Source organism: Mesitornis unicolor, unplaced genomic scaffold, assembly GCF_000695765.1.
Source record: "Mesitornis unicolor isolate BGI_N332 unplaced genomic scaffold, ASM69576v1 scaffold3329, whole genome shotgun sequence".
NCBI lineage: Eukaryota > Metazoa > Chordata > Aves > Mesitornithiformes > Mesitornithidae > Mesitornis > Mesitornis unicolor.
Window position 1 is genome coordinate 62252 of NW_010209234.1, and position 25358 is coordinate 87609.

At 41.0% G+C, this 25358-nt stretch overlaps 1 protein-coding gene across 1 annotated transcript in view; it reads right to left on the reverse strand.

Moving 5' to 3' along the window:
- Window positions 1–5506: 5506 nt before the first annotated feature.
- Window positions 5507–25358, reverse strand: part of UNC79 (unc-79 homolog (C. elegans)) — an 87261-nt gene continuing 67409 nt past the window's right edge. Inside the window, exons 40-47 of the mRNA XM_010192816.1 lie at window positions 21750–21827; window positions 19505–19594; window positions 15248–15423; window positions 14928–15114; window positions 13539–13736; window positions 11329–11406; window positions 6630–6671; window positions 5507–5923 (exon numbers count right to left, since the gene is read on the reverse strand). Coding sequence (XP_010191118.1) covers window positions 5723–5923; window positions 6630–6671; window positions 11329–11406; window positions 13539–13736; window positions 14928–15114; window positions 15248–15423; window positions 19505–19594; window positions 21750–21827 — 1050 coding nt within the window. The 3' untranslated portion in view covers window positions 5507–5722. The remainder of the gene's footprint in view (window positions 5924–6629; window positions 6672–11328; window positions 11407–13538; window positions 13737–14927; window positions 15115–15247; window positions 15424–19504; window positions 19595–21749; window positions 21828–25358) is intronic.

A 25358-nucleotide genomic window follows, 5' to 3' on the forward strand; every position in this document is an offset into this window, starting at 1 on the left:
ACAGCCTGGAGTCCTCCCGTGAGGAGTCTGAGCACTGGCTGTTACAGCAAAGACTGGGTTCAGGCTGCCCAGAAGTACAGTAGAGGTACTTGATCTCAGGCCCCTTAGTCAGCTTGGCCACAATTCAGACATATGCTACTGCTCCATCCCACTCATGATACATCACCTCTGAGGCCATGCCCCTGGGCAGTGGTAAGGATAAGAAGTGTCTATGTGCCCTTGCGGCCAAGAAGGCCAATGGCATCCTGGGGTGTATCAGAAGGGCTGTGGTTGTAGGTCGAGAGAGGTTCTCCTTCCCCTCTACTCTGCCCTGGTGAGACCACATCTGGAATATTGTGTTCAGTTCTGGGCCCCTCAGCTCAAGAAGGACAGGGAACTGCTTGAAAGAGTCCAGTGCAGAGCCACAAAGATGATGGAGGGAGTGGAGCATCTCCCTTATGAGGAGCGGCTGAGGGAGCTGGGTCTCTTTAGCTTGGAGCAGAGGAGACTGAGGGGTGACCTCATTCATGTTTATAAACTTGTAAAGGGCGAGTGTCAGGAGGAAGGAGCCAGGCTCTTCTCAGTGACAGCCAATGACAGGACAAGGGGCAATGGGAGCATGCTGGAGCATGAGGAAAAACTTTTTTACTGTAAGGGTGACAGAGCACTGGACCAGACTGCCCAGAGAGGTTGTGGAGTCTCCTTCTCTGCAGACATTCAAAACCCGCCTGGATGTGTTCCTGTGTGACCTGGTCTGGGTGATCCTGCTCTGGCAGGGGTTGGACTGGATGAGCTTTCAAGGTGCCTTCCAACTCCTAATATTCTGTGTGATTCTGTGATTCTGTGAATGTGAGGCAATGCCGTTCTAGTTGAACTCAGACCTAGCTCGAAGGGTTTCCCAGCATCTTCAGGCCTAGGAGAAGCTGGCCCTGTGCTGATTACATTATCTATGTTGCTAATCTATATTTTTTGCTTTGGAATTCTCTTGTAACACTCCAACTGAATCTGTGTGTGTGTGTGCTTTTCAATACCCATCTGCTATCACTTTCCTGAAAATTCACCTCTGGCTAAAAGTTAAGATTCATGTTCCTCAGTAAAACCCCAGCACGAATAGTTGGTCAGGGAAGCTTAAAACTCTACCTGCACATCCCAAACCCTGTAAGTGTGGCCTCTCCCACCCACACCTGGAACAGGGCAGGAACAGCTCCTAACTGGGCCTTCAGGTCTCTATGGGCCCTGTCCTGTGCGCTCATGAAAAGGGAAGGGAGACCAAAGTCTCACCAAACCCTCCTTGTGCAAAGTTATTAAATCCCCTGCTCCTAATACCCCTGTTGGAAGCACAGCATCTTCAGCAGCTCCTGATGCCTGAGCTCAGCCTCACAGCTGGGAAGAACTCACAGCTGGTTTGTGATTCAAAAGGAACAGCAGAGTAACCCACCGAGGCCACTTCTCCTGCCCGTGGATGGGTGAGTCAGACAAATAATTGGACACTGCAGATCAGTTAAGCCTGTTTCAGTTAATAGAATTAATTTGCAAATTAGTACACATTAGGTGAATCAGCTGCAATTCATTTTTGACAGAAATGTTAAAAAATATTAAAGTAGTGACAATGAAACACAGATAAACATTGCTGTTGAAAATGTTACAAAGGTGGTGGTTGCAATGTGGAAGATTTTGTCTGCAAAGGCTGAGGATGCATAGATTTCATAAAATCCTTAGGATAGGAAGAATATTTTCTTCTTGGTTTGTATGGCTTTCTTCGCCCCGACAACTCTTAAATAATCATTAGTAACAGGCTGAGAAATTTCTGATTGGCACCCAGTCAAGTGTTGTTGGGACTGAGTGTGGGTGTCTGGTGCAGGAAGAAGGAAAGAAATGGGTTTAAATTTGAAAGGTGGCTGAAGGCTGTCAGTTGGTAAACCCTGAACAAATGTACCTGTAGGAAGAGGACATCGTGGCTGCGTCACTTCAGCAGCTTAAGCTCTCCCCGCCCTGGAGCTGACTGACACTGAAACACACTGCTGTGGTGCACAGCATCAACCCTTGTCCCTCCTGAGCTGTAGATATGGGGTTTGATCCTTAACAGGTACAAATTGTGTGTCTTTGTAGACTTCAGTACACGTCTGGTGGTTTGTACTTGTTTTGGATCTCACTAGTCAACACCGTGTACACCGCATTTCCTCTGTAGTGCAAAATGGGTAAGAGCTTTCATGAATTATTTATTTCTTTTATTGACAGTGCTTTATATTCTGTTTTACTGACACTTCACTGCGTGGCAAGGATTTTGTAAAGAACTTCACTGCAATCAGTTTGACTTCACATGAAAGCCATGCAGCTGCCAGGAAAGCTAACCTGCCTATAGAAAGGATTGCATACAAAATTCTTATGCTGTGTGTAAAACTTCCTTCTTGAAAGAATCCAAAACAGTACAACAGCCGTAGCAGTATGTTTCCCAGCTGCTGAATTATACATGGAGAAAATTGACCTGGAGTTTCGTTGTGTCTATCACACTTAGAGCCTCATGGTTCACAGTGGTGGCTTGTCAGGTTTGATGGGAGCTGGGTAAAAGCAGTGTCAGAGGAGGTTACCTGGGGTGGTGCACAGAAGGCTGCTTGTCAGCCCTGTGGTATCCATCAAATCCTGCAAAATATTGGGAAGTAATTAACGATGTAGACTTCCAGCCATAGGTTCTGCTTTTCCTTCTTAATGCTTCCTAATCAGGAATGAGAACCCAGGCACCCTTCCCAAGCACCGCCAGCTCTTCACAACCTCCTACTGCACACAAGGTCTCACACACAAACCACACGCAGCCGCACCTGAAAGGCCCCATTCCCAGCTGCAGGGTTTAGGCACCACAGCAGCTCACCGGGCTGGCCAGGCCTCATCGTTGTGAGGCCTTCTGTTCTCTGACCCAAGGCATCTCCAGTGGTGGTCCCTGACTCCGCACCAGCAGGACCTGGGGAGGCCAATGCCACGGGTGGACCCAGGTTCTCTGCCTGACCCCTCTGCAGCTGAAGAGGCATCAGGACTCCTTTGCCTCTGGCTGCTGTTCTCACTGCCGACCCTGGGTGCTCAGCCTCCAGCTGCAGTTGTGCTCAGCAGGGAGAGGCAGAAGCGGATGGAGTAATTCAGAGCTATAAATCAACAAATGCAGAGCCCTTCCTTTCACATTTGCATCAAGCCACACGAACAGCATGTCAGCTTCCAGCCAGCTGTAATGCTGATGCCTTTGCCTAATTTTAGGTGGACTGTTCAGATGAAGACCCGCATCATTGCCTAAATGGCCTCATGCAATAGAGATTGAGATCCCACTGAAGGAATATGGACTTTGGCACTGCTGAAGAGTCGCGTTAAGGTCTAACAGGAAAAAGCAGTGAATGAAATGCTCCCAGAGCAGTATGCAGCCAGGGGAACAGCACAGGAACCTTTGCTGCAGAGCTTGCAGGACACAGCAGCAAAGACAAAACAGCCCTGGGCTCTGGTGATGGTCATCCAGCTTGAAAGGAGGTCGTGCAGGCCGGAGCTCAGAGAGATCTTCAGGACTGTCAGTCTGAGAGCACATCGACCCTTGTCACGGCATGAAAACCACAGCCAGCAAACCAACTCTGTGTTTTTGGGGCCTTTGACCTGCCACAGCTCTAATGAGACGTTACAGAAACGTTACATATAAGAGAAGGCACATATGGAGGTAGCGACTGATGCGCTGCTTTTGTCGGCATGATCCTGCGCGCAGGGCAGCCAGCAGTTCTCAACAGGCAGCAGGAGAGCACGACGAGGTGCCCAGTGTGGACGTTAACCTCCCCTTCAGGACACCGCCTTACGTAATTCAGCGGCACAACGCGGCCAGTGTGGGGCTTGAACCATCGCTGCAGCCAAAGCGCCCCGTCTCGTTGAAAATTCCACAGCCGAGCGCGCAGTAAATGGATTCTTTTACTAGGTCAGGCCTGGTAACGGGCATTGATTTAAGCAGCTTATTGCAACAGAGGAGTAACGGCTGCTCCGAAACAGCAGCTCCCTATGAGTCTGATCATAAAGGATGGATTCTGCTCCTGGTGTCAGAGCAGGAAGATCGGCCTCTGCGATGCAGTAGCATTTTCAGGGAACACCAAATGTTGTTTACTTCCTAATCTTCCTCCTGAACTGTGGCTCTGGGCTATTTCAGAGAGATAATGCAAGTGACTCACTTGAGTTGTATATAGACCTCAGGCACCGTAAAGCTATATTTTACAGTGCTTTTAAAAACAATTAATGCAGATCTCTCTACTGAACATGCCTAGATTAGGCATTTCCATGAGGTGTTAAACCATGCACTTTTGGCCAAGCCCCATGTTATTTGGTTATTATAAATCAACACATCCCTAATCATTGGTCATACCATCTTCCAGCCAGCTTCTCCACTCTGATTCAGATACTCTGAGATTGCCCTTTCACAACTGAGATGTACCCAGGCAGTTGTGTACAGCTGTGCCTTTCCACATCCATGTTATCAGGGAGGAAAAATGTTGATTTGGAGAGTGGTAATAAAGACCATGAATTTAACAGCATTCTAATACACAACTTAGATGTGTGTTTGTTGTTCTTCTGATCAGTGCATTACAGGAATAAATACAGAAAATACAAGTGTGATTGCACAGATTTAGGTATTAAGTACAAGACGTGGTAAATCATGGTGCTCTCAAGATTTTATGTAGAATCCACTGAATTAATTGAGTCTCCTCAGATTCCAATGGGCTTTGGCTGGGTCCCTTCATGATATTAAAATCCATCTGTTATTAAACATCATGTTTAATACAACAGTATGCAAATCCTGTGATTTGTAAATAGCATTATGCAAAAGTTCAGGTCCAATCACGCTCCTCTTGAAGTCTGCAACATAATTTGATGTAGACATCAACAGAATAGGTCTGGGACATCCGTTTTTAATTGCACTGTATACAAGTGTTGACAGAAAATACAATACAGTAGTCACAAAATTAAAGAGGCTTCTATGAAACCTACAAAGGAGAGCAGCACAGAATCAATGAAGTAAAAGCAATATTCCAAAAAATAACAAAATGGACTTGGCAGCTTTAGAAAACAATACTGAAGAAAAAGACAAATGAATCGGCACAGTTTAACAACCTAATTTCTAAGTGCACTTTATAATAACTCTCCTTACAAGCTGCTGTTTTCCCAGAAGACGATGACAAAAAGCCTCATTAGAACATCACTGGTTTATAGTCACAGGTTTTATTGCATTGCCAGCTGTGAATCTAAAAAAAAAAGCCCCCTCCAAAAAAACTCCTATAAAGGTTCCTAAAAACCCTGTTTTCTTTTGTTATCATCAAAAAATAGCAGCGTAGCACTTCCATGTGTTTGTGAATACCCACAATTCTATTTTTAAAAAAAATAGGAGTTAAAGAAAAGTGATTTTTGTCTTGGCTTCAAAAAATAATGTAAAGAAACATTTAAGAACAAGATATTTCAGTGATCAGAGAGATCTGTACAAGGTGATAGATCTGAGTTCAATTCCGTAAATACACAATCATGAATGCAGATTGAGAATCTGCTGATCCTGAGTAAGTGTCATTATGGACTGGCAGGATCAGGCTCCCAGCTTCATCCAGTGTAAGCTTTTCTGTCCTAGGCTAAAAAGTGTAGATACAGTATATACTCTGTATACTGATTGATAGAAAAGGTCTTTTACAGCTCCAACCCTGTTATTGCTAGGCTAAAAATGAACATTTGGAACAAATCACATGAATCATAAAGGATAAAATTGAGACGCAGCTTCTGACGACTGGATTTCCACTTGAGCCATTTTAAACTGGGTACACTGGAGCCACTTGCGGAGCACGGACGAGCTGTTGTTCATCTGTCCTGACCCCTGTAACATCCTTAGGCTGTGATGGTTGACACTGCTCTGGATGGCTTGGAGGCGCAGCTGGAGGCCAGCAGATAAATGCTGTTGAAATAATGCAAAACATGACTTTTTTCCTCTAATACATACATTAATGCAGCACTGGGAAAGGTACTGGTTGTTGGCCAGGGAGAGCTCCTCCACTGCCTCAGTGTCCCATTTCTTTCTCCCACACCCTGCACTGTAGTGCTGCCATGAAAGGCAAATGTGCTACAGAAACAGCTCTAGACTGAGACCAACACTTTTATTCTCATCACCAAAATTCCCTTGCCTGGTCAACCACACCAATCACCTTGCTCTCCCTTACAAATAGGGCAACTGGCACAGTTTTACCCAAGCAAGCAGGCCCACAACATCTGCTATAGAACCCAAATCCATCTCCCGAGTCACGAGTCCCAACCTTGATTTGTCAGGGTACGTTCAAGCCTAAGACATCAGGAAAACCACAGCTCAGGGATAAACCAATCTCAGTAAACTGGGAGGAAAGGCCCTGCCATAGAACCTGCAGAGAGGAAAGTGTTTTGGATGGGAAAGGGGGAGCAGCACTGACTACAGGGCAAGTATCTCAGCTGATGATGCTCTGTGCATGCTCACACTTGAGACCTTCAGTGCTGAGCCATCCAGTGCATCTGGCTATGCTACAATGATCTATTTTCAGAGGGTCTGGAGACAACATCTGGTGATCTTATTTCCAGAATTTACAGACGTGTAGTAATAAGAATAAAAGGATAAGGTACTAGAAACAACTTACCTTTAGATTTGACTGTATCATTGGCAACCACATTGGTATGAGCTGTAAGAAGAGAGATGTGTTTTGTTATTACATAGGTGACTGCAAACAGGCTCCAGTTACTGTGAGACAGAGAAGTAACTGGATAGTCACTTCTAGATAAGAGACAGAATGCATTTAGCTGTCCAAATGGACATAGCCTGGACCACAAATCTGAAAATGTGGTTATTTTTAAATGGTGTTTTGGGGCAGGTAGAGAGGTAAAGAAGAGGTAAAGAAGCCAGCTTTCCTCATCTGTAGCCTGATGAATCACCAGGAGCAAATACTGATATCCTGTTTAATGCAACGATGAGAGCACAGAATAAAAAACTGTTAATCACTTATTTTCCTTGCACCTTTCTGTATGTGCAGGTGAGCAATACTGGAACAAATACTGTAAACTTTCTGCATGGGAGGTATACAGCAAGAACTGAATAAACACGCAGCAGAAGTCCCTAATAATAGGCCAGATATTTAGATGGTGACCAGCATTTTATAAGCCACCTGCCACATCAGTGCTTCACTGCTGAATGTGACCTGCAGGCCTGGGAGCACAGGTAAATCTCCAGCCATCCAGAACAAGGCGAGGATGTCTGTGAATCTGTCACCCATGATTGGATTGAGATATATTGCAGTCTCCTGCTCTTCAGAGAATTTTTATTTCTGAGTAAGAATAACATGACAAGCTTATGGGAGAGGCATTTCTAGCAAAAGTAGTCATGTTTTGCAATATTCATGTAACCACTGAGGTTATTGTTCTAAAATGTTCCTCCAAATGGCATCAAATTTTGCAATTTGCCAATTACGCTACCGGGAGCTGCAAGTTAGACCTAATCACTATTGACAATATCAGATGAAGTGCTGTTTCCCTTGTGCAAGGAATGATAACAGTTTCAATTTCAGTGCTGTTTTGCTGGAGAATCACATGCAGCTCTGTCAAGACTGATTACTTAGTCTACATGAAGAACCATATTCAAAACCTCAGCATTTACAGAGAGATGAATGCCAAAACAGCTGGGATGTATCCAGATGTGGCAGACGTGCAAGCTCTGTACATCCTTCCATGGGCTCTCACATTAATGGGCTGCTTAATAAGATCCTGTGACCACAAGTCCTGATGTGTTTTTGGGAGAGGAAGGATCAGGTAAGCATACTGAAAGCTATGTTCCATGCCCCACTGCCATCAACAAAATATCACCCAAAATTTCATCCAGCATTAGTGAAGTTCCTATGGAGCCGGGCAGTGGTGACGGGACGTGGGTCACACAAGCAGAAAACTCAGAGTGCCCGTCTGCATCTGAACCCATTCACTGGGCAGCTCTTACAGTCAGCTCACAGAACCAAGCACTGCTCATAAACAGTTCATCTTGTCCCAAAACTAAAATAGATCAAGATTAATTATGTCCAAAAATACCTGTTTATCTCCGCTGGCTATAAAGTGCAATCACGGAAACTAGCTCCTCTTTTTATCTACGCTGCAGAGGTCTAAGGTCAGATACAGATCATTGCCATCCAGTGCCACTTCTGGCTTCCAGTGTCTGGACTCATTTAAGGAAAGAAAACATTCTGCTGCAGGCACAAGCAAGCAAACCCTCTGCTCCTACAGCTGCCAGTTGGATAAATGAGACAAGATGACATTTTTATTGAAGCACTTGAGTTTTATTACCTAATCCCCAGCCAGCCTTTTCTTCACAAAGGAAGGATACATAAAGCTAGCTAGAAAGAACAGCTGGAAGAACAGACTGCTCTCAGACTCCGACAGTTTTTTCGGAGTTTATATTTTCAACAGAATTATGTTGATTCCAGTGTAAGTTTTGATGGAAGCCAGGCTGGAGTAAAAGTTGGTCACTGATTTTCTGGCTCCCCAACTCTGCTGCCTGCCTGGTTCTCTAAAGTCTACCCAGCAGCTGCTGGACCTGCCTAAAACCTCTGAGTGTCTGGAACAGATGCTGTGGTTTGCTGAGCTGGTCCCTTCTCTGGGGATGGTCAGATGGTCAGAGAGGGCTGTGATCAGCAAGGAGCTGGTCTCCACCATCAGGGGCTGTCCTGGGATGGTGAGTTTCCCAATTCCTTTCACATAGAAAAACAGGAGGAAAGCAGAACACATTCATTTCAGCCCTCCTAAAGGAGAATGCTTCCCCTCAGAGGAAAATATAATGGATTAAATACATATGTGAGTATGTATGCATCTGTTTAAATGTGTGTGTGTATATATATCTCACTGCAACTTAGAGAGAAAAATAAATACATAATAATTGAAATGTTTTTGCAGCAAAGAAACTTTATTTTCCTCACCAGATTGGTAAAGACAGTCATCAGATCCAAAAAGTATCCTCTGAGAATACAGGGAACAGCTCAAAGCCTATAGGAAACAATCCAGACATGTCTCAATGCTTCAGAGTGAGTTTAATTTAATAGCAAAGGCCAACACAGCACCAGGAGGAGACCTCCCAGCCCCAACACGAGGAGAAGATGAAGGAGTGCTTATGTTAGGCATAAAGAAAGCTCTTCTTTCAGTGAGAGCTGAACTATTTACTTTCTTTCTCTCTTGTTTTAGGACGTATTTTCCCCTGTCTTGTCATACAAAAAATGGCCACCTCAGATAGCTATCCCATAAACCAGCTGGCATCACGTACCATGCACCACCTTCTCACTGTGGTGCATTACAAATATGTGTGTGTTCAATCATGCAAGGACTTCATTGAATTAAGATTGGCAGCACCTGATTCCTTAGGTAGAATAAAAGACATTGCAGTGAATATAATTTTATGAATGGTAAATGGTCAGGATTTATCACTATGCTCAGTTCCAAGTGGAAGGCATTGGGAATTACTAATTTGGCTGAATGTTTCTCCAAAAGAGTGTTAAGAATGTTCTGTTTAAAAAAAAATCTCTCACCACACTATGTCCTTTCCTTCAACGAAACTAAACCTTATTTGAAAGGCTTATGTCTAAAATAAAATAAAATTTTAAAAGCTTTAAAGTACAAGATAAAATTGTCTCATTATCAAAGGCAAGGCAATAAAAGATTGTCTAGAATAAAACAAGCTCCAAAAAACCTGCCCAGTCAGCTAATATTCAAAGAATTGTCATCCTTGTGCACTTCTGAAGTAGCAGTAACAAAGTGCAGCTCTTCTTCACAGCCACTGAAGAGGCAGGCTCAAAGTCGATCTTTTTTTAAACTAGAGATGCCACTCACTTGAAGGTTCCTGTGTGAATAAGCTTTACACTTCTGCCTCTTTGAAGGACTTCAAACATGCAGCAAGTCTTTCCCCAAATCATGACACTTACTTTTCAGATCTACAATCAGTATTTTTACAGATAATTTTGAAAATACATAGTAACCTGGAAGTATGCATCCTATAATATTATTATGTAAGTATATTTTTCCTGTAGGACTTCACTTTAGGGCTAAGTAAAGGGGATTTGCCCACCCAGATTCTTCTCTTCCATCTCCCACTGAACATGAAAGAAAGAATTTCCCAGGTTCGTGAGCTCATTTTTGTAGTAACAGCAATGTCCTTTTATCCTGATTTAGCACGTTACTGATACATACTCTCCAATATAACCCCCTGAAAGCATTCATTTGAATTGTGACAGGAATTTGGCCCTAGAGGCTTCTCTTTTCACAGCTTTGAAACCATTCTTCATCCTTGTCAAATTCTGGGCATCCTGGACTGGCCAAAAGAGAAGCCCATACATTTTCCAAAGTTAGCCATGATCACTTCAACATCCCATAGTGACAGTTTTCTACCAAATCAACTCATTACTGCCTAAAAACCTCTATTTTCACCATGTGCTTGAATACTCTCATGCCAGTTGACATCAAGACCTTCGATTTTAACTACTTTATTTTCAATTCCTGCTTGACCATAAAAGGCTGGACTAAAACAACAGTCAGAAGTTTCCTTTATGGAAACAGAAGACCTATATAAACCAACATATTTCAGTTAAATTCAAAGTGAGTTTAACTACTTGATTTGTTGGTGTTTTATGTGAAAACTCCCATCAGCATAATGCAATGGGAAAACATGTTAAAAAAAGCCTTGTAAAATCAATTATGGTTGTGAGACTGCCCCAGTCATTTGGGAACCTGTTCTGAAAATGCTGTGGTGAGTCACAGGAGACCAACGACTGATTTCCAGGAATGGAGCACGCAGGATTTGATCTGCTAACCAAAGAACACCCTGTTACACATCCTAAGTGAAGAAGATCCACTGTCAAATATTTGACTATGTCAAATACCTAGACATATACGAAAGCCACTGTGCCACTAAGTTTTTGTTATCACTCTAAAAGAATGTGAGGCTCAGAACAGCGAGGTGATCTGCAAAGGACCTGAGATGACTGAAAGTTATAGAACGGCTGAAAATTCAGGCAGTACCTACAGGTTCTCGAAGTCAGGGATACTGGTTGAGTCCATTGGAGGAATAAGACCATCAGAAGTTCATTTGAAAAAAAATCAGGATAATCTGGATTTGATATTATGGCCTGGTCTTACTTTTTATCAGAGATTTTATTTTTTGTTATGCTTTACTAGGTTTTACTTCTGCATCAGCATTCAACCTCACCTTCTTCTTCTGCTTCTTCTGAGCGAGAGGGGAAGCAGAGCACAGTATGTCTAAAAATCACTATTCACAGGCAGCATCATGAAGTGAGTACTGGAGTGTGGTATGCCTACCTTTACAAAGATAGTCGAGTTGCATTCCTGTAAAGCCTCCATTAAACTGATCACATGCAGGCACACCATTTCCACCATCTTGAAAGAAAGAAATCAAGTATAACATCAAATCAGTGTGCAGCGTAACGGTGTGGTAAGCGAAGCCAACCATCTCGAAAAAGAATCTTCCTGTACTTGCTTGGCATTTATACCGAATCACTTTTAACATGCATTTATTAACCACTAGCATATAAGATTAAATATTACATGAGCACATAAGGGACATTTTTCTTTCTTTATTTTTCTCTTGATGCAGCAACACCTATCAGTTAAATATTTCAAAGTGCCTGATGTATTTTAATTCATATCACACATCAAAACAAGTTGCCTCCAGCTTTGTTGTTTTCCGACATCATAAATCCTTTTACACGCCTTTGCTGTGTAGTTCTCATCAATCAGTGTGTCAGAAATTGATATTTTTATTTACTTAATCTTTGAAAATTAACATAACCACAAAAAAAATCTTTTTTTTTCCCCATCGAAAGACAATTTATTGTTCTGAACTGGCAGCTAGTCCATAATTCTTCCATTTTGTACCATGAATTATGACAGATGCAAGTATCACTTATTTGGTAGTGGACAGCATTTTATGTTTTATATTGTATAAATTCAAAGGTACAAGACAAACACCCTCAGCCAGCAGTGAGTATTTACAGTGCCTGTCTGAACTACGTGTAAATTCCCCTCGATAATAATAAACTCAGCTTTTATGTACTGCTTTTCATCTTCAAAGTGCTTCACAAACACTAACTAATTAACCTCCCAACATCCCTGCGAGACGGGCGAGTATTATTAGCTCCATTTCACAGAGCGATGGTTGAGGCAGAGAGTTTAAGAACTCGCACTAAAGCCACACAAGGAGATACCTTCAGCATCAGGACTGCAACTTGGGACTTCCAGGTCATGTTCTTGTCCTAGCGCTTGAGAAGAAGCCTTTGTGCCTGACTAAATGGTTAGTGAGGGGTGTTATGCACTTTTCCCGTGTATTCATATGGAGCTTCATGAACTACTGATCAACTTGTCAACCTCAGAGACCTCACTAGAGGATAAAATATCATTTAAATACAGCTTTAGGTTGGTCCTTGCCTGATATGAACAAGGCATAAGGGATTAGTAACTGGCTCAGAGACATATAAGTGCAGCCTATGCAATTACAATGGGCAAAGATCCATGCCTGGTGGAAGATGTTTCACATGGAGAAAGGGGAATTACACAAAATAATTTCCATCTAGATAGCAGGTCTCCATTTAAAAAAGAGAAAAACCCAAACAAACAAAGAATGGAAATCCCAAAACTTAAGAGCACCTGGCTTAGAGGACTGGGCCTCATCTAAAGCATCTTTCTCACTCAAAGCTAATGCCAGGTTCTCCAGAGCCAGAGCTACCAGTTACTGTCTCAGTTAAAGTTGAAAGGTTTTGACAAGCCATGACTTGCCATGACTTTCTGGGAAGTGGGAAACACAATACGTTGTGCCCATCAGAAACAAGCTCTCAGCCCCAAGCCCGCAGGCACAGAGACTCACTGGTCAATGGGAAGCAAAGGTAGCACCTATGAGAAAGTTGTTCCAACAGCAGGGAGTAGTTGAGATCAATAAATGCTCAGAAGTTATTTCCAAAAAATGGGCTGGATGATTTCTGGACAGAGTGAACATTTCCCTTTCAAACCTTATCTCTAGAGATACCTTCTAATGTTTCCAGAGACATTTACATAGCCTATTTCTGAAGAGTAACCAATGGACTATGAGTAGTCAAGTGCCAGCATTCATGCATTTTTCCACCATCACATAGTAAAAAATATTCGAAGGGATATTCACAGAATTATCCTAAAACATTCAGTTGTTCCTGTAAAGCCAAGTCAGATGAAACAACAGGACCACTGTGAAAGGCAGGAAGAAATAAATAAATATAAATCTTTCTATATATAAATGAGACCTGATGTAGGAACCCCTTAATCCAAGAAGCAGCAACTCTAGCCCTTGATTTTGTTTCAGGCCAGATCCCGTTTCAGGCCCACTGCGAGATTAAACCACTTCAATTAGCTTTCCCTTTACTTTCTCAAAAGCATTGAAGTTGCTTTATGACATTATTCACAGTCCAACGTATTCCACTGAAAAAAAAGCCAAGCCCTCCAAGTTTAATCTGTACTAAATCTGTGCACAGTCCCTGACTTACCACTTTGTTATGCGCCATTAGCTGTAGGATGCTGGGCGTCACTCGGCTCCAGAACTCCAGGGCCGTAAGGATGGCTGTAAAGCTGAATTCGTTCTGGTTCTGGACTGTCGGAGCTACCGCTGTTTGTTCACAATACACTGTCCAGAGTTGAGCAAATATAAATGCATGGAAGAGGGAACACATGTGCAGAACAGATGTCTGTAGGAACAGAAAACAGGAACTAAGTCAAGTACACTTGAGAACATCTTCTCCATGTTTAAAAAGTGTTTTTATATTTACAGGCTAAAAACTACACTTGGAAACGGGCACTGCTATGCAATCTTAGTGTATGGCACTAAGGTCAGTCCCTTTGAAGAGGTTACTTTTGCAGAACAGCTACTCAGGACAAGTCGTTCAGATTCTGATTGCCTGAAATGAAGGCTATCATACACAATCCATCATCTTACATCTGCTCTGTTAGAATCATCCATTGCTACCTTGCTGGGACAGAACTGCTCACAGTCAAGGAAAGAAAGTTTTGAAAAACTAACAGAGAATTCATTTTGCATACTCAAGCGCGGCTCCTTGCTAATACATGTTATATATCACAGCATCTGAGCCTCCAAGTGCTGTGCATTAACTACTTCAGTACGAGAAACCTGCTTCTGGTCAGAGATGTTGTCTCGGTTTGCAAATGCAACAGTGATTCATGCTCCGTGGCAGTGTGACTGCACCAAACATTGCAATTGGAATTGTCAAATTGCTTGGAAACCAAAGAGAGGTATTTGAAAGAGTAAAAAAAAGGCCAAAGAAATGAATGGGAAGCACCACTGTTTTGGCTGAGTACAGGGAAAGAAAGGGGAGTTTTACGTACAAGATGAGTGATCACTCTGACTCTGTTGCTAATAAAAACCTGGTTGGTGCACAAGACTGCTGCTGTATCCGTGTTAAACTACTGTCACAAATGGCTATTTGCAATAACTCTTCTTGTCCAGAGCACCTTGAGGAATATAGTCGTGCTTGAACCATCACTGCTTGTAATTAACTTTTGATCGTAACATTATTTACACGTTATCTAATTTCACTATACAACTAGAATAAATAACTTTCTAAGAGATTTGCTACAGAGGTGGTAACTGCTAAGGCTTCAGTTTGGATTCACTTTTTCCTTCCTCCTCCTGTGCTGAGATATTTTGAAATAGTCAAATCTCAAACTTAATTGTAGTGATTTCATCACCAGTTTTCTATGCATGAAAGGCAGCTATGCAAGAAAAACTACAAAGATTTCTTTCCCTAGATCCCAGGTTTTAATATGGTTTTAATCCTCCTTTTTTCTTATGGAGAAATAAGTGTTTGCAATAATAAGGCTAATACATAACACATCTCCACTTGAAACACAGAATCCTTTACCTTTGACTGCTCTGGAAACCCAATCAGAATAACAATGAGGTGGTCAGCAATTTGTGAGCCTGCATCCAGTGGAATAGGCATGCAGGATGCTGGAGAATTTGGGCAGACAACATTGTGTGTTAGAGACCCCAGAAGTAGCCAGGACAGCAAACGAATGTGTGAGACGCATTCGATGAACTCTTTGGGCCTGTCGAGAAAGAGCGGATTTTACAGTGAAGCCAGGTTTTCTGGTTTTCCCCAGAATACAGGGTCTCCTTGTGCACACTCGGCAGTCTCAGTGTGCTGGCGGCCCAGATCATCACAATGAAAAGCGTCCTCACCCTTGTTGCATGGCAGAAGGAGGATGGTAAAGCCAAGGCAAATACCGGATCACAGCTTTGTTGTCTCTGTGGTTTCCCCGTGTGATCTCCATAGCAGCAATCTGAGCCAAGCCAACTTTCAGATGTCCACCAAACGTGTCTTCATGCAGCGGCTGAGAACACGTCTTCATGTGACTCTGCAAAGCAAAGATCTGATTTCCCACCTGAAAAGAGCATTTCCCTTCAACCAAGTTCTTCCAAGCAACACCATATTCTGTTTCATTTCCCTTCAGTTCATTTCTCAGGGTCTCTGACTGTGTCTTCAAAACTAGAGAACAGAACTCAGCAATAGATTTTTAAAAATTCTCCAGTCTCTACATTAGTAACAGCTTTATCATGGCCACGTTTTCAAGAACCTACACAAAATAAGAATTTTGCAAAACATATAGGCACCTTTTGTGTCAGCAAACTCCACAGCTGGTTTATACAAACTAATGGTTACACATGCAGACTCTTAAGTGAAGATGAAAACATTGAAGACAGTACCTGGGCAGGAAATGCCTTCCCTGTGCAATATTCCATTTACATGTACAGAAATGAGCTGTCACTCACTCACCAGCAACATGTCTATGCTGCACAATGCCTTTAAGCCCTGGAAATAAAAGGGCTAACCTCTTACCAAGAAACATGTGAATATTTATGCCTGGAAAGATAATTTATTATCCTGCTTTGTCAGCTCTAAGGAATGTTGCATTGGTGCTTCTTGAGATACTTCTATATTCCTAATTAAGCTAACTTTGCATTACCTTCTGGTACTAGACTACCGAACACATGCTGAGTGCATTTGCTTGCTTAAAGGAGAGCCATATGCTTTGCACAAGAAAATCCGGGTCATCAGTTATTAATTAAAAAAAAAATCAGAGGACCAATAATATTTTATAAGAGATAAGTATCTGACCCCAGCAACTTGCACTGTCAGAAATCATTTACTTGAAGTCTCTCTTGAGAAAAAAACCCTACGTACCATCATGAACATCTAATGACTTGGTTAATAAAGACAGGTAAAAAGGATAGACAGGTATGCAGGAAGCACATTATACTTCTTCAAAAATGGTGGAATTTTCTAAATAAAACCTTGCTGAGCTTTACCGATTAAAATTTTATCCCAAGGGGAAAAAAGATCATAAACTGAACAGAAACAATAAACTGGAATTATCTTGAGAATGAGCATTTATACCTTTTCTATAATGCAGTAGTTGCTAATAAGCAGGACTGAAAATAATTAACATAATTCAAAGAAACTATTCTCAAGCATGCAAAATAAGGCATTGGAAATTAATAAACAACATTATTTCTGCTCACTGAATTTCTACAGAGAGGAGAAATATAAAAATTTGAAACCCAAGATTAAGCTTTAACTGTTGGGATTGCTACTGGTCATATACATTATACAGTATTCTTGGTGTTAGTTTGGTGGTCCAGATGCTGCTGCTAATAAAGACTTGGAGCAAGAAATGGTACAAATGGATGATGTCAGGACTCACTTCCTAGGAACACTTCTGTTAATAAAGCCCAAGCAACATAAGTAACTATATTAAATGAGCTTACAAGAATTTAAATCTAGATCTTGTGAATTTAAAGTTCTGACTATCTGTAAACTTACAATTATTTTCCCAAGTATGTTCGAACCACAGAATAAGTTTATCTGGCCTGGTTAAAAAAGAGCTGCCTTTTCCTTTTCCAAAGACACTCAAAGCTTATTCTTTACAATACATAAAATCATGGTCATATTTGACTCTCTCATTAGTTAGTCTTGTCCTCAGCTTTCTGTATTACTTGGCTAAATCAAAGCAACATGGAATTTTACATCATTTGGTTCTGGTTTAGTTTTACATGGCCAGACTACACATTTGGGAATCTTCTTGTCTTATTTCAGAACATAAAAGTGAAGAACTGGGTAAAGTTTTAGTTCATGTCCAACCTACATCAGTGTATAAAAAATTAAAAGAGCAAATTGTTCTGCTGAGCATAGGAATTTACTGTCAGATTTAAGCATTTTAAGAGCATTTCTGAAAATCAGACCACAGTTGAAGGGAGAAGCGGCAGAAGGAAAATGGCAAATGGCAGAGAACTTTCTACAGAAACATTTTACGCAGGAGACAGGATACCTCCAAGTATTTGTAAATACATTTTCCCCATTCCTGGTTTCAGACACGTTCATGTTTTTCCATGGAACTGGCAAACCAGATGTACTTCCCTTTTTATGATTATTTGCCTACCTATTCCAAAAGCAGCTCTGAGCTGTAAGAGAAATGGGTGAATAACTTTAAAGGATAGAGAGGGAAGGCAATCCAATTCCACTGAAAATGATTAATTAGTTTGTGCTTTGAAGTAAATTTCTACTCCAGTACAAAACGCTGCTTCCTCTCTGAAAGTATTTTTTTAAAACTCAATGGGATTCAAGGCATATGGCCAACAGGGTAAGAACTTAACAGAAGGGACGTCTTGTCCAGTAAAACAAGGTTACTGAGAGTTTTAAGAGACATGGGTTTCAGTTTAGTTGGGATTCTTCTTCCTTTGTGGTAAGTATTATTAATCTGCAGTAAGATGAAATAATAAGATTCTTATCAGGAAAATAGACCATCACCACCCTTTATGAGCAGATGCAATCTGTGTTACAGAAGCGCGGTGGCTCTTGAGGTTGGAAACAAATGCAAGACCTTGGTCAATGAACCTCCCTAGAAGACCACATGCACCAAAGCTCGGGCACGTAAGCAATGGTGATGTGGTTCACACTGGCCAGAACAGCACTGCACTGTATTTCTGTATCTGCCCGCTGAGCTTTAGATCACAAAACAGCAGCTCAGCAGTGCCTTGACTGTGCCCAGTGATGAAATTACCTCTTTCAGTTGACGAACTTCCCCTTGGATCACCGGGCTGCTGGTGTACAAGGGCCAAAACTCTACTCCCGGATTTCAAAATTGGCTGCATTTTTGACAGCACAGACTCTCCTCGGTACCTGTAACAGTCCCTCTGCTGCACTTTCACAGCACACCACTCTTTTTTTTGACCAGTTTTGCAGGAGTCAGAAGCATCAAGGCCTTGTCACACCTCTGCCTTCATTTTAGCTGCTGAAGGAAACCCACTCTTCTGCAGGGTACCGGGTTGTAGCTCAAAAGACTACGTTCTGACAAATCAATGCCCCCTTTGCCAGGCATTGAGAAGGAACAGATGGTTCCCTATAAGACAAGTGTTTTCCTTCTACAAAACTGAGGATTTTAACCACCAAAATCTCACCTCCAGCTCAGCTCACTTAGTACTCAGCCTTACAGGGTACAATAAAATGACCTAATGGGATAGTGTTATGCTAAATAGCATAAATATTGCCCCCTCTGCAGCTTATTATCACTGACTATTAGTGATATATTAGCTGAAATATTACATTAAATCTTTATTTAAGCTATTAACAAGAGATGCTACTTTGCTAGCAACTGAAACAGCTACACTTCTATTATTTCCTATTATACAGCAGCAAAGTTATTTAGCCTAGCTCTTTTCTGAAGCATCTTAAAGAATTTCCATTTCGTAGTAAGTATAACAGATACTGGCTTCCCCCATGAAACAGAAATTTCAGGGTTTTGCCACCTAATTATTACTAGGATGTTTTCATGAAATTCATTCCTAAATAAAATATTTTATGTTGACAGAAGTATTTTCCTATCATGTACATCAATGTACAGAAACAAAAAAGCAGTTTGGAGTGCACTTCCACAGAACATAACCCAGCAATGAAAACAATAGCATTCATAAGAAGAAGGACATCCCCCCTTTTTTTTAGGTCAATTACTGCATTTTAATAACCTCTAAACTTCCAATTAACTTAAACATGTCTGTTTGTGTACATGAGAGACATGGGGTGTACAGGCAAGGAGTTTTATGTTTCCATGGGTTATATTAAACACGACTACTTCTCACAGTGATTCTGGTATGACATTACCTAATCATCAACGGTTCAGAAAAACCAAGCCTGCATTTTTATTGTGTGCTCACTGTATTTGAATCAGACTCCATTTCAACACCACATATAAGCTACTTTTTACTGACCCTCCAGAAGTGTCTAATCTATAACAGTACTAAATTTTTTTTAAAAGAAAGAAAAAAACCCGTCAGTCATCCTCAAAGACTTCCAACCCTTCCTGCCAGGCAGGTTCATTACAAAACCCATATTTCTGTTAAAAAAGCACATACACTTTAGATCAATGTATGCCCAGAACCAACCTTTAATTTCGTTAAGGTATGCATATCTGCAATGAAATCCAGCACTTCCCCAACATATTGTCTCATGCATTCCATCGCTGCTGTTCCACACTAGAACATAACAGAAATAAGTGCCAGGGTTTCAGTACATTCACACTTCTGTCTTTGTTTCGTATTCACCAGAACACAATTTCCCTTCTCAAATTCTTTATTTTACTTTCTAGTTAGATTACTTTGATTAGGAATAGGTATTCCTTGATGTTTTTCTCCTCAGTGTAATATGCCCTCTTATCTGATGACAGTATAAAAAGACAGCCCAGTCACTGTAGCTTCTTCATGCATCATGAAATGCTCTTATCTGTGACAGCAATGAAAGATTAACTGATGAAACTTCCATGAAAATCCTTGTCATGTCATCCTGAAATTTACTGTGGTCAAGAATCGAAGTCTTAAAAAGCTGATGAGAGTTTAACAACTCACTTCTTCAAGCAGCTGAGCATTTCTGCAAGTGGAACCAATCAGCTGCAGTCTCAGAGAACAAATCCAGCCACAGGCACAGATGCCCTTATGTTCACATTAATCATGATGGAAACACAGTTGAAATGATTGGCTTCAGGTATTTTTTTGTGTAAACATCACTAAAATGAACTATGAATGCCACATTCTTAGGGGCCACGTGAAAGAAATGCTTAGCTTTTGAGGCTAAATGATGAAATTATCAAATTAGGTATCTTTTTGAAGTCGCCAAAAACTACTGTATCCAAAGTCATAGGCTCAGGGCAAAACACTGCAGTAAAGTCTACAGGGGAAAACTATTACTCTTTGACCTCTATTTAATTACCTACATTTTGAAGCACAGAAGCTGATTACCCTATCTGAGTATACAAATGTACCAGATTTAGTTTTGATCACAAAATTATTAAGCCATAATTGGATTTTAGTGGCTGAAATTTGATGAACTGTTACCATTCTATTTTTAAGCAACTGACCTGGACACTTCTCATTTTCGTATGTTAATATCAGTCTACATGGGGTTGAACTATGCCACCTTCTGGCTTTTCAAATGCTATGCCTGTCAGTTCCCTTGACAGAATAACAAACAGTAATACAAGGTCACTGGCAGCTCTGTCAGCAGATCCTCTATCCGGTTTATGTGGACACATGGGTTCCAAAATATTGACTAACAGAATTATAAAAGATACTATACTCAAACCTCTGAAAATACACTTTTCTCAGTTCATAGCATCACAGAACAGTTTGGGTTGGAAGGGACCTCAAAGCTCATCCAGTCCAACCCCTGCCATGGGCAGGGACACCTCCACCAGCCCAGGCTGCTCAAAGCCCCGTCCAACCTGGCCTTGGACACTGCAAGGGAAGGGACATCCACAGCTTCCCTGGGCAACCTGGGCCAGGGTCTCACCACCCTCCCAGTAAAGAATTTCTTCCTAATATCCAGTCTAATATGTCTTCTGAAATGATTGCTTTCTTATCATACCTTGTAACAACAATGTTAGCCTAGCTATTTAGAGCAAGTATAAATTAAAATACTCTTTTGGGAGGAAAGGTATTATTAAAGATTTGCATTTAAAAAAAAATCACACACTTCAGAAAATATATGGGAAGACTCACTTTAGGTCACCCCTAAAGCTGACAGACACACACATACAGAGAAAAGGGTTTTCCTCAGCTGGTGAAACAGACATGGGCTAACCCTCATCCATTTCTTTGGGTACTCAGTCACATGTGTCATGGACCAAGTCAACACCTCCAATTGTGCTACTTCCTTACATATTCACCAGGTCCATATTCAGTGCCTAGGCAATTATGAGTAGTAGCAATTTAGCTACATTCATCAGCAGGATATAGATGAATTCCTTATACATTACCAGAAAAACACCATTAGCTCCCTTCTTTAATCAGGTAACCTTTTGTGAGAATGGAGGCAATGGCTTGTAGCTTTCCTCCCTGCTACCATTTTTTGAGGCATCCAGCTGGTCTGTCCCCACGTGTTGTCTTCTTGAGCCCAGGCTCCAGCTGGAGTCAGTTACATGACTATAGATTATTAGCAAAAATAAGGGAAGCAACACCAAGTTCAAAACTTTTCCAACATGAATAAAAAGGAAGAAGCACCTCTGCCTCTGCCTGCAATACACCTTGCTAACCAGAAGAGAAATGAAAAGGAAAGAACATTAAAATGAAGCAAAATGAGCTGCATAAGTTTTTTTAAAAACCAAAACTAAGAGATGGAGTTTGATTCAGTACTTACTCCAGGCAGAGAGGCAATCATCTGTTTATGCAAGATTGTTGACTCAGCTAGTTTTGTTCCAGCATCTGCACAAACAAACTAAGAAGAAATTAAAGGCAAGTTATTTTTTAATTATTTTTGGAGGAACCTGAAGACACTCATAAGTTATTCATGACTTTATTAAATTCAGTTCAGATCTCTTCTTGTTTTTATTCATGGTAATTTGCCTTTAGTGCTCTCTTTCTTTATAAACAACCTAGTTAACTCACCATTATAAATGAGCTAATTTTAATGAAAAAAATCTGACTTTAATGTGCTTAATTAACACATATGCCGTGCAGAAGCAATTTGAAGAATATTATCTAATAAATTAGACTTTCTTTATAGGCAAAAGTATATATATCTTTGCTATTCCTTGCAGATACCAACTGTTCCTCTTTCATTATAGAGTAAATCGTGGTAGAGGATAAGGCAGCATGCCATGTTCTTCACCATGATATTACATCACTTCACTGAAGTTCTACAGCGATGAATTATACGAACAATTTTGAAGTTGAGAACAAACTGATATGATGTGGTATAACTTCTGGCCACAATACTACAAAAAAAAAAACAACAGTATTCTCTTCTGTACCACAGCTCTAATAATGACATGGGAAGCAAGAGAAAGCCTTAGGGTTATGGGGTCTATCAATCCAGTCAGGACAGTTGAGTCTTAGTTCAAAGAGCAACCATGACTCCCCACTTCTCTTTTCAAAGCAGGACCATTAATGGACGTAGGCAAACAGATGACAGATTTTCTCCTAATGCACCCTATCTCAGAATGAGCAATGCTGATGCTGGGTCTGCTGCACAACAGATACGGTGTTTTCCTGTGTGAAGGATTTCTCAGTCAACCATGTGTGTGTAGATTAGGGTACATTGTACTACATGAGCTGCAAAAAAGGACCATAATTCCCTGGAGAATCTGGCTGAATACATTTAGCATTCAACAGTGAGTTCAGTGCACTGCTACAGACATTGCACAGCACTCACTATGTAAGTGAGCAAAAAACCCTTGCCAAAGACAAATGCCATTTATTTCAGACAATATTTTAAGAACTAAAATCATAAGCAGCAGCCAAAGCAACCTCCAGTGGCCTCCTGTAAGCTTTCTACATCTTTGCACAGAGGAGTTTGGGTTAAATAACTGATAGTAAATTATATGTGAAAAACAGTTAAACTCCTTTCCATTTCTAATGAATGGTTAGGATTGTTTAACTCATCTTTCTCATCATCAGACTGCCAGTTCCAAGGATCCCTCCTAAAGTTGCAATGCAGTCAAAAGAGGATGAAGAAACCAAACTCAAAATGAAAAACTTCTTGCATTTCCAGTCCAATTCACTGTCATTTATGGTGTCTCCCTCTACAAATACTGTAATATGTTACGACATCGCTGGCAAAGGATTTAATGCCAGCCATATGTAAAGGAAAAAGGAAAGAAAAATACCCCTACACTGCAAAAAGATGAGAAGTGGGCAAATAATTGTAATGCTTCTTACTAGCACTGCCTGCTGAGATACAGCTGCAAAATAATGTCTAAATGAGAATGTCTGCTGACTGTAGTGAATTATATATATATACTATAATTTATCTATATTATACTTCCATTCATAATCAGGTTTTTTAAAATATATCTTCTTATAAACTTATTATATGTAACTTTAAATCCTTCCATTTAGTAATTAGTAAATCAGGTTTTCACAGAAAAATAAACTGGAACTATGAGATATTCAGTGATCTACATTAGCTGAAGGTCCAGCCCAAAACAGAAGTCACCTAAACAAAACAGATCAGACACTGAATCTTAGAGCCTGGCTGAACACACAAATCCTAATGAGACACTAATATAATTTTAAGTCACTGGAAATCCTGAAGATGTGTGCTGGTGAAATGGGAACGGGATAAAAAAGTTCTGGGAAGCCAACTGCTGGGTGAAGAAGCAGTTCCTATGGAAACCCATGGAGCAGCAGCGTGTACGTGATGGCTTTCATCTGCTAGGACAAATCCAGGAGCCAGACCTTCTGCACCCTCTATCATCCAGGACATCTGTGCAATGATTGGGGTGAGCTGGTTGAAATTCTCATTCTTGGTAAAGTGGGATAAAGTTAACTCTCATCTTAGTATGGATGTCACCAGTGACACTGATGGCACTGTGCAATTTGGATGAATGTGGGTGTCAAAAGTACATTCCTAGGAATTCCTTTGTTAGTCAGCCCACGACTGATCTATCATTAAATTAAAGTGCTCCTAACTCCTTGAACATTTTGTCTGAATCTCTGTATTCTACATGCACTGTCTCTACAGAATCTTGTATAGAGGTTAACGTGTCCATGGGGACATGACTGTCTTGGAAAGTAAAACCATTTGGTGTGAACCCTGCTGTAGCTTTATGGATTCAAAACCATACAATTTGAATTAATATTGTAGTGGCTTTGTGTGGTAAAGAGGTGAACCAATCCCTTCATTCTATTAATGACACCAAAGAAAACAAAAATAATCAGATACATATGTGTTTTTACTAGTGGGTTTCTTAAATTACAACAGGACTTAGGATGGGCTTAGTGGTTACTATGGTTTTGAAATTCAAGAGGCTGTTGAATGATTCAGACCACATACTACTGAGAGCTGCCAATTTGCACAGTCAATGGGAGAAGTAGTCATCATGCCTCCAGTAGGCATCTACGGCAGATGGTCTGAATACAACCCGTATTCTTCACCATTGACTGCATAAAAACAGAAGCTGGCTGCTTTGGATAGCAGGAAATATGAATCACTTCATCAGCCTATGAAAGGGAGACATCATAAAAGACATTTATAACCACATTAGGTGCTGTTGTGTAAGGTATGAATACATCCCAAAGTGAATACAGCACATGGGAACAGGACTAAAGGAAAACCCAGGCAATTATCATTTCATCTCTATGAGATAAAGATAATGTAAGAGAGTTTTGCTTACTGGGTCTATCAGGTGATCAACTCAACGTGAAGGGCAAGTGTTTACCACTTAAATCTCGCTGCCAAAACTGATGCGGCATGTTTGCATTCTCAAATGAGAAATTCAAGACTGACTAGACTGTGGGATTGTCACCCTTTGGGGCAGCCACAGAACTGAGCTAAACAACAGAGCAATGCAGAAAAATGGCTTTACTCTGTAATACAGGAAAAGCCAGTTCAAGTCAACAAACACCAATGCACAAGCTATCAAGCTGCATCACTGCACCCGTAAGACAGAAAGAGGTTGGTGGTTGTTAAGTTATTTGATGGTCTTGGCTAGGACCAAAAAAATAAGTCTGGCCTTACAAAAAAAAGGTACTTTTTTAATTAAACTGGATTAAAAAATAACCCTTTACCATCAAAAGAAATAAACCCCAAGTGTTATTCTTCCCTGCTCCAACTTCTTCCCCTAACACTGACGGCATAATAATTGTTTTCAGAGTTATCCTAACTGCTATATAATTTCCCTTGACAGTATTATTTCTTTGTCAACTGCCAACCACTTATTTACTATGAGTTATGTACCAGCACTCAAAAGAGTACGAGCCCATAGTAAGCTATATGAGGCTTTGACCCCTTAATGGGAGGAGAAAG